Consider the following 10,139-nt stretch of genomic DNA (forward strand, 5'->3'; position numbering starts at 1 on the left):
ATTCTCCAAGAGAAATCCTTGCCTTTTTTCTCAGGCCAAAACCATACACTCAGCATTTTGTACAATGGTCAGGGTAAATTGGATGAGGAGTCAAAAGTTTTCAAACATGCCCTCGAAGGCAAAGGTCACTGGTTCAATTCCTGGTCAGGGTACATGCCTGGGTTTGTGGGTTCAGTCCCCAGTAGGGGCCCATGAGAGAGGCAATGAATCCTTCTATCTCTCACACATCGATGTTTCTCTCCTCTCTTTCTCCCTTCCCTCCTCCCCTCTCTCTAAAATAAATAAAATCTTTCAAAAAATATTTTCAACATAATCTTTTCAACATACAATATTTTCAACAAAAAATATTTTCAACATACCCTTTTTGGGGTATTGTGTGAGAAGATGGTCTGTGAAATTCTACCCAGTGGACACAGACAGCACCAGTGAGAGGGATAATAGTTAATAGACATTAAACCGATACATTGTAACTTAATCCACAGATCATGTTTCATTGCAATCTCTCTCTCCCTGAGGTACTGTCCATCCTTAGGATAGGTGCGAGCTTGTCTTCAAGTGCTCAGCAACACAAAAAGGCTTGGAAATCAGGTAAGGTGGTGGGGATGAGGTTGCACAGAAATGTGCTACATCTTTTCTCCCAACTTCAGCACATCAAGGGCTAAGACTATAATTCTCCTCTGGGGCAAAGGAGCTGTGGGTCATGTGGAATGTTTTTAATAAGCTAAGTTGACAAAGGTAAGGAGAGATGTCAAAGACCTATGCCAGAGCTGCAGAAAAAGATATGAGAGGAGATCCTGAGATTCCCCAGTCTAGAGCTACACTAGATCCAGTCTAGTCACTGGGCCAACAGGCTCACCGCAAGGCTGCCTGCAGTAGGGTGAGCTCACTCTTTGGCAGAGGCTGGGGTAGTCCACCAGGCCGTATCCGGGCGGTGGAAGACTCTGAGAGGGCCTCAGCCCAGGGGAGCTGAGGTACAGCCCTCACTGCACTGAAAGATCAAATCATAGGCTTCAGAAACTGCAGATTTCAACAAACTGCAGCCAGGGATCATCCAGGTGTACAATGACCTGTTCCCAGAGAGCAAAGGGCAGAGAGGGCCCCTTTCCCAAGGACCCCATCCCTTTCTGCACTAGGATGCCTAACGCCTTTTCCCCTTCACTCTAAAGCCATTTGAGGGATGAGAGAGGAAGAGGAGGGTAGCCAGAAGGCTGTCTAAATTTATTCAAATAAAATTTGAAGATTTCTGAAAATGTTTATTTAAACTATCAGCTCAATTGAATGTTTGAATATTTATTTATTTATTTTCTCCCAGCTAGCTAGTTGAAAGGGGCTTGGAATAATGTTCAGATCAGTTAAAATCAAAATAACAAAATGTTTTCTTTGCACATCTAAGTCATGAGTTTAATTTGCCACCTTGCTATAGTTTTTTATAATAATAAGAAAAGACAACAGTCCAGCTATCTTTATTCATATGGAGATAATATATAGAACTATAAAGCCTAGAATTACAGGACATTTGAAAGTATTTGAAGCACACTTCCCCCCGCCCCCCACACCCGCCTACCTCTAGTTCTGGAATTACTGATATAGCCTGCCTGGCAAGATACTCCTTTCCACTCGCTTTGCTATGAAAATAAAACTGCTCTAAGAAGTCTTTTAAGTCTGTCTTAAAAAATACTCTTCAAGTACTTTCTTAAAAATTCTTCCAGGGATGAAAATGATCATCCTTGAACAAAGTATAGAATACGTCTTTCTTCTCTTATGTTGAAATCTCTCTCTCTCCGTCCCCTCCTTTCTATTATCTTTCCCTGGCATGTAAATCAGCAATTACTTAGCTCCCACAACAAAGTCTCAGGTCATAAATGAGGGCAGACAGCAATTTAATCTGTGAGAGATTGAGATATCATCTCGTTAGTCTGGTGACAGCAGGGAACCACAGAGGGTGCCACCCAGTACACTGCTTCCTATTCACGATCACTCCAAGTTTGTTTGTTTTTTCCTCTCCCTCTCTAAACTAAACGATGTTTCTTTTAAAAAAAATAATTCAAGGTTTAACCTCCATCTTGGTAAAAATTTCCAAAGGTAATCTGAAATCCTCTTAAAATCTAAGTGAAACATTAAGCAACCAAGCCAGTGTTCATGTGCATGTTTTTTCTTTTTGTTATTGTTGTTTTGTAATCTGCTGAAACAGTGTAATTCAAATGGCAAAGTCAGACAACTTGAAACAACATAATGCATTTGTTTATTTAACTAATGTTACAATGGCAACAGGTTAAGAGCACGAGATTTGTATTCTCTTAAGAGGTTACTGGTCAAGATTTTGATTTATAAATTTCACTGTTCTTAACCATTAAAAATCTATTTTCCAAAGGAGTAATAATATATATTATCATCAAGGGACAGAACTAAATTTTCTGAATTAGGGCCAAAAGCAAATTTGTTCATTCGTTTTAAACTAAACATTAGGGACGTTTTATCTCTTGGTTACTGCTTTCAGAAAAGCACAACGATCTTAAAGCCAATAAATGTACAGAAACATCTTTTTCCATAGTGATTTCAACCACCGTGTACATGTCAGTGATAGAACCTGAGAGCTCCCTACCAATAGTTGTAATACACTCTGGCTTTACTTAAGCAGTCAACCAACAAACGCGTATTTAGTGCCTACTATGTACAAGCCGACACACTAAACAATACAGGAAACACAAGTAAAATTACTGGTCCTTGCCCTGCTCAGGCTTCCAATGTAAGCTTCCAGTTGGTAAGTTAAACACAGGCACAAATTACTCTCAATGTCTTTAAAAGAATGACGATGTGAACAGGGCTGCATGTTAAAATCACCTACGCTGAAAACTAGAAGGAGCAAAGACATAACCAGGGACATTTTCAACATGGATTACAGTCTGGTCTGCATCAGGTGTCTCAGGTCCAAGTTCGAGTGCTGCTTGAATCCCCATATCTGGACGCGTTTCAGCCAGCCTCACACCTGCCACTGTGTTTGGGGACTGTTCCATGGACGCATGACAATGGAGCAAGATAAACAAACATATATCAACATATATATATAATACGTCATATATATTATATATATATTCAAATCATATGTAGGGTAATATTGAAAGCAAGGAGTGCAGGAGTTTCCACTCTGCACGAGAGGAGGCCAACCCACATAATCACTGTTTATTCTAAGAAGACCCAGAGACTAATAAGAAAGTATGAAAAAAATCTCCAAACGTCACTCGATACAAGCAAAGATAGAAAGACTAGAGGAAAGGACATCTAAAGAAGACCCCACAAAGCGGGGTTTGAGGGGGGCCTCGGGGAAAGAGCCCCCGCGCCCGCCTCCACCTTCACTCCCAGCGTCCTGAAGAAGAAAAAAAGCCCTGGCTAGGCAGGTAGAGACAGGGAGAGCAGGGACGTTTTCAACCACCGCAAATAAATAAATAAATAAATAAATAAATATGTTAGACAAGAAAGTAAGTTCTTAGGCCCTGCTCGAAAGGCGGCAACCCTCAAGGGCCGGACAGGACAGGCCCACTCTCCAGCCTGCAGGTGGCAGCGACACAGTCGGGACTGGCCGCCTCTGGCCCCGGCCTTGGTGCTTGGTCTTCGAGATGAACGGGAGCAGGAAACTGAGTCTGGTGTTACGTTACTCTTAGACCTGCACCTCCAGACGCTGAGGTGAGGGAGAAAACCTAGTGTAGTGGCAGCCACGCTCCCAGGCGCCCCCTCCCCCCCCCCCCCCGGGAAATTGCGACCCGCCTCCCTTGGCCTAATGCAGACAGAGTCCCAGAGTGCTGGTCTTCGAAACCTAAAGTGCCGGCTGCGAGCCAGGCTGGAGGAGGTGGTTGCCATTACAGCTCCTCTTCCCTCTCCCACCCTCAAATCTAAACCCTCCTTGGTCCTTGTTCTCGGCTCCTTTTGGCGCCACATGGGGGACTGACTGAATGAGGACTGCGCAATTCCTGGGGGGCGAAGCACTGGACCGATTTTACTAAGCACCTGGCTCCGCTCTGGGTGCAGTGAGAGTGGTGGAGGGGCTCGGTGAGGGGTGCATCTTCACCGGAGAATAGGAGAAAAGACGCTGCCTCGTTCGGTCTCAGGTCCATCTTCCCGCAAAGTAGAGCTGTGCACAGAGAAAGCTGTGTCTCCACACTCCGCTAGGGGCACCAGGCAGAACCGCGCAAGCCAAGGGGTGGTAGGGCGGGGCCGAGGGCCAGCTGGGACTCATCCCTAGGGAAACCCGTGGCAGTAACCGTGGCTCGGCTTAAACAAACACAGAACGCTGGCGAGGCTGAGGGTCAGCCTGAGTTAGCGACGTTAATGAGTTCATGATCTGCACCTGCAGGACTTGGCGGAAAGAAATTTCAAAGTTACAGAGTGGGGAGTTTAGAGGGTGCAGAAGTACAGGCGCGGTGTGGGAAGGAGGGAGAGTCGGACGCAGTGGAGAAGGGAGCCCTCGAGCCTTCCCAGTTTACAAGCAAAACGCCCAATTCCACCTTTGTCGCGAGCATTCCTTCTGGTCTCTCCACCCCGAAGAACAGAGTCCTAGCAGCCACGTTTTGCCCCATCCTACCCTGGTCCCTAGGATACTTTCACCTCTCACACCCAGCCTCCCTCTCTCCTCATCCTCCCTCCTCCCTTTGCGCAGGGCCCCTGAGTGGCCCCAGGCTCAGAGAGTCGTGATCCGGGACGTGCAGGTGCCATTACGGAAGACGCCACCAGGCTCCAGGTTCTCTGGCTGAAAATCCTCCACGCTATAGGCGCGGCTCTTGAGCGCGGTGGCGTAGTAGTCGACCGGCTCCTCCGCGGCGTTGTCCATCCAGCTGAGGCACAGGATGCGCTGGAAAGAACGCTTGAAGTTGTCCGAAAGAAAGCCATAGAGGATGGGGTTGGCGCAGCTGTTGGCGTAGCCGAGAATGACCGACAGCTGGCTCACCGTGGCGTCGTCCTGTTCTGCGAACACATTGACCAGCTGCACTACATAGAAAGGCATCCAACAGATGACAAACACCATCACCACCATCATCACCATCAGGGTGATCTTGCGCTCTGAGCGCTTGCGCTGTTGCCAGCCAGCTTTGAGCGCTACCATGCGCATCTTTGCGATGATGAGCACGTAGCACAGGCAGATGGCCCCGACGGGCAGCAGGAAGCCCATAAGAAACGTGTACAACACGAAGCCCACCAGCCAGCGCTGGGCTGGCTCAGGCATAAGCATGTTGCAGGCCACCGTGCCATCACTGTTGGCCGCTGTGCGTGAGAAGACCACGATGGGCAGAATAACCAGCAGCGATAGCACCCACACCCCCAAATTCACCACCTTGGCCACGGTGGGCCGGCGGTAGCGTGCTGCTTTGATGGGGTGCACCACGGCCACGTAGCGGTCCACGCTGAGCACAGTCAGACAGTAGATGCTGGTGAACATGTTGACTGCGTCCACACTGAGCACGAGGCGGCAGAGCAGCGCGCCGAAGGGCCAGTGGCGGAGCAGCGTGGAGGTGACTAAGAAGGGCACGCTGAGCATGAGCAGCTCATCGGCAATGGCCAGGTTGAGGATGTAGATGTTGGTAGCCGTTTTCATCTTGGCGTAGCGCAGGATCACATAGATGACCATGGAGTTCCCACACAGCCCCACCAGGCACACCACCGAGTAGATGAAAGAGATGAGGATGGCGCTGCCCTGGCCCTCGCTCAAAGTCCCGTTCTGGGACGCATTTCGCCCCGGCTCCTCCATGCCGTCCGCAGCGCTGGCCCCGGGGCCCCTGCTGCCGCCGTCTTCGCCACAGCTGCCCGGGCTGGGGCTGGGAGAGGAGGGAGAGGAGGCGGTGCCATTGGGGAACATCTCAGCTGATGGGGGACGATGGGGCTGCTAGAGCTTGGACACTCTTCTCGCGCCCCCGCCGCTTGCGCCCTCACTCGGCACCCTGACGGACCTCCCGCAGCTCCCTGCCGCCAGGAGCCTGAGGGTAGCGCGCAGCGGTTGCAGGGAGCGCGGCTTTAACCTGCGCCAGCGGGGCGCATCGCCCAACCGCTGCCTGCGCGCAGCAGCTTGCCGTTCCTGGGCTTCTGGGCTCCTGGCCACACGCGAGCCTGGAGAGGGGAGGCAGGGAGACTGGTGCCTTGCGCCGCACAGCCATTAACTGGCGCGACTCTGGGCTGGTGAATGATTAATAGGCACCACCAGCGCGTCAGCAGCTACGAAAGGGAAGGGGGGAGAAAGAGGGCGGAAGGCAATATAGGAGGCTTATCACCCACTCGCCCATTTTTTTTCCCTTCCCAGTCTTGCGCTCGAATCACCCCGACCAGCTGCGAGCAGTTGTTTCCGGGGCTCCCCTGCAGCACCCTTTTTCTATCCCTCAGGAGGACCTGGGTGGGGAGTTTCTCCGCCTTCCTGCAGGGTGGGTGCGAAGCAAAGGTGAAGCTTCTGCCCCATCCCACCCGGCTCCTATCCAAGGCAAAGACTGAAGCGGACCCCAGGACTCCAGATAGATGTCTGGAGTTCATCTCAGTTACCCTCAGCTGCTACCCCACCCCGAGGGAACCCTAACTCCACTCCGGTCCAATCGTCTCGGGCCCAAACACCCACCTCCTGCCCCCGCTTGCCCTGCTTCTCAGACGCTCCCAGTTCTACTTACCTAGGGCGCACTACCTCCAGACCTAGGCGGAGATGGCCGGTGCAAAGTGCCGGTGCGGTCTGGTAGCGCAGTGACGTTCTTCCCGCGGTCCAACTCCTGTCTTTGAGGGGGGGCGGGGACCCCAACGCAGGCGCTCACGCAGGTACTCCTGGAGTCACGGAAACTGACCCTAACCCGGGAGCCTTGCCAGGAGGTACAACAGCAACCCTAGTGATAGAGGTTTCTGCGTTACATCACAGCAGGCAGCTCTTCGCGGGCGGGAATGTTCAGGGGCCTGGGTAAACCACCACGAATCTTTTATTAAAGCGTGTAGCGCCCAGAGCTCCCTTGTCTCCCGGAGGAATATCGACTGCCGAAAGGAGGGCGCGCGGCTGGGAGCGCAGAAGGAGCCTGAGACTCCCTCCAGAACGTGCCAGGCTAGGTATTGGAAATCCATCTAGGTGTTCACTGGGCAAAGATACGGCTGCGCCGCTAGGCAAGGCTCTGCCTGCGTCCCTGCTGTACTTTGTACCCGAGGGAGAAGTGTAAAGACCGGGCGAGCAGGAATGACAGCTCCTCTAAGCCCACGCGGGGCTGGTCGTGCGGGTGACCAGACCTATCTTCAACCCCGGGAACGGCCAGCCTGCCTTCGAGTCTTTCCAATGAAATGCTGGAATTTCAACCTTTCCGAGACCTCTGGACGTGAGACCCGGCTCCAGTTTACGTGCCTGAACCTTTAAAATGCAAAACTCAGGCAAGCCCAAAACTCTCCCGCTTCATTTAGGAATAAATGGATTCTGTATATATATATATTTTAAAGTTCAAGTACCATGATTTTTAACGACTTCTGGGACTGCCCACCATCCCTAACCTAGGCTCCCTTTGCCTTTCCAGTTGTTTCAGTCCAAGGAAGAATCCCTCCACCCAGCTCCTCTATTTTGTTTCAAGATCCCTTCAAGCCTGTATCGTTTGAAACGTGCAGGTCCCCAGGAAGGCTGACCTGCAGCAGCCTAGCGCTGGGCCTCGTTCCAGCTTTGCTTTGTCTCCAGCTTCTTTTTCCTCCTTCCTCTCATCCGGAGGGCTCCCACGGACTGAGAGCCTCCGCTTCCCCTCCCATCAGGAGAGTTTTCACTGAGAAGAGGCAAACTTAAACAGCAACTAAACTCATGTTTGTATCACAGTCCAGAATGCAAAAATGGATGCAGAAATTGAAAGAAAAAGAAAGTACAATTCTTATTGCCCCCTTGCTTTATCGGGGTCATCATTTATATGTGTTTTAGTTCTCAAACTAAGTGCTCCAACAGGGGGAAAAATAGCCTTTGTAGTGTGTTGGTTGTAGCAGTCGGAGATAAAATTAATGATGACAGACTCTCGTAGGAATATGTGCTATGAACACTGAATTATTGATGCCAAATGTGCTAGGAAGGAATTTGAAACTTCATAAAGCCCAATCTGTTTAACTCATTGCTTTGTCTAAACAAATTACTTTATCTAAAATGGACTGTAGAATTGGTGGTTAGTTGTACTTAAAAAAATACAGCACATATGGAGATAAAAATGAACATTTGTTGGGTTTTTAAAAATGGCTTTTCCCCCAACCCCAGAAAAGCTTTTTTACAATACTAGCCAAGCCTCATAATAGTTTAGATGCCTCTTTGGGAATCACTGACTAAAGACACCTGGCTATTCCACAGGGGGCTGATATTTCAACTGTGGTGATTTAGACACCTGGGTGTTAATCACGATCACTCTAGGGGGAGTGGGCAATGAGGACCAGCAAACACAGCTCTGTTGCTCAAAATCTCGTATGTTCACTTTGCAGCTCATCTTAGGGAAAGCTCTCCATTTCGAGGTAGCATCATATATAAAAGGAGAAAAATTAAGACCTGATATAAACATGCTTTTTCAGTTTCTGAAGTGGTTTCTATGATGAATTATTTATCCCTAGAAAGAGATTGACAATGAGATATCACTTTTTACCCACTAGGGTCTCTGTACTTTTTAAAAAATAAAACAATAAACCTGACTGGTGTAGCTCAATGGATTGAGTGCGGGCTTACAAATCAAAGGGTTGCCAGTTCAATTCCCAGTCAGGGCACATGCCTGGGTTGCAGGCCAGGTCCCCAGTAGGGGGTGCTGGAGAGGCAACCACACAATGATGTTTCTCTCTCTCTTCCTCCCTTCCCCTCTGTCTAAAAATAAATAAATAAAATCTTTTAAAAAATAACAAATGTTGTCAAGCATGTGGAGAATGGGGAACCTTTACATGTTGGTGGTAGGAATAAAAGTAATGCAACAACTTTAGAAAGTTTGGTGAGTCCTCAAAAAGCTAAAAATAGAATTGCCATATGACCCTGCAATTCCACTCATATGTATTTGTGCCCACCTTCCCCCACAAAAAAATTGAAAACAGATATTTGAATAAAAACTTGCACTCGAACGTTCATAGCAGCACTATTTATATTAGCCAAAAAGTCAAACAGCCCAAATGTCCATTAACTGACGAATGGACAAAGTGTAACATATCCTTACAACAGATTATTCATCCATAAAAAGGAATGACCCACCAGTACACGCTACAATGTAGATAAGCCTTAAAAACATTTACACAGTGTAAGATGCCAGGTCACATATATTGCATGATTCCATTTGTAGCAAATGTCCAGAGTGGGCCAATCGCTAGAGACAAAGCGGATTAGAGGCTGGCAGGGACTGAGAGGAAGAGGGAATGGGGAATGACTGCTCGATGAAGACAGGGCTTCTTTCGGGGTTGATGAAAATGTTCCCAACGAGACAATGGTGGTGTGGTTAAAATTATGAATTCTGTGTCGTGTGAATTTTACTTCAATAAAAAGAGAGAGATTGAGATGGATATGGGCCATGCAGTGTTATCAAATCTTTTCAGCCATGTATTCTTAACATTGTACCTGTGAACTAATTCACAAACAAACAAAACCATCAAGCAAAAGGCAGCATTTCTGGGCTAAACAACATGTGATTTGCAGCTGTTTTCAAATTACATTAAGAGCAGGAGCCCAGTGAGGAGTCTGCCTCCCCCTTAGATCTCCATTCGATGTAAACATTTTCCAACGAACACAACGGGAGCACTAGTGTAGTGATGGGACTACTGTGCCGTGGAGGGAACGCGGCCTACGAGAAGTGAGGACTCCACATCTTCATGTCTTGTTTAAAAACTTTTTAAAGAAATGTATGTATCTAAAAGCCTTGAAAAGATTAGCATAAGCTTGTTCTTTCCACGGCAGTTACTAGTCCTCCAGCCTTCCCTTCTTTGGTTACTGCCTTTCCTATGCCCCTGTGAGAGGAACACTCCTGGATAGGAGATGAAAGAAGATGGCTTCCAGGAAGGGGAGAAAGAAAAGTCCTACGTTAGGAAGTTGCAGATTCTTGAGCAGACTGCGTTTCTTCCCCGCCTCAGTTCTCTTCTACAAGCCACACTTCCCTGTGCTGTTGTGTACCAGGTGCACACTTTGATTACTGTGTTTATCACACTGTGCTGTGATC

At 48.5% G+C, this 10,139-nt stretch overlaps 1 protein-coding gene across 4 annotated transcripts; it reads right to left on the bottom strand.

Moving 5' to 3' along the window:
• Positions 1-302: 302 nt before the first annotated feature.
• SSTR1 (somatostatin receptor 1) lies at positions 303-7,060 on the bottom strand. 4 transcript variants are annotated; one of them, XR_006654018.2, is made up of 3 exons: positions 6,639-7,060; positions 4,003-6,198; positions 303-3,005 (listed from the first exon to the last, which is right to left on the bottom strand). XR_006654018.2 is itself a non-coding variant. In XM_045187921.2 (2 exons), the coding sequence occupies exon 2, from the start codon at positions 5,735-5,737 to the stop codon at positions 4,673-4,675; it is 1,065 nt and encodes a 354-aa protein (XP_045043856.1). In that variant the 5' UTR covers positions 5,738-5,804; positions 6,639-7,060; the 3' UTR covers positions 305-4,672. The 4 variants fall into 4 exon arrangements, 3 of the variants coding, with proteins under 3 accessions (XP_045043856.1, XP_053785044.1, XP_045043849.2); XM_045187921.2 differs by having other exon boundaries at positions 305-5,804; XM_053929069.2 differs by having other exon boundaries at positions 306-6,093.
• Between the last annotated feature and the right edge of the window lie 3,079 nt (positions 7,061-10,139).

Source organism: Desmodus rotundus, chromosome 7 (assembly GCF_022682495.2).
Source record: "Desmodus rotundus isolate HL8 chromosome 7, HLdesRot8A.1, whole genome shotgun sequence".
Classification (NCBI taxonomy): Eukaryota; Metazoa; Chordata; class Mammalia; order Chiroptera; family Phyllostomidae; genus Desmodus; species Desmodus rotundus.

Excerpts from the sequence above, each read along its gene's own strand:
- SSTR1 (XM_053929069.2), bottom strand. The coding sequence starts at position 5,845 with ATGTTCCCCAATGGCACCGCCTCCTCTCCCTCCTCTCCCAGCCCCAGC.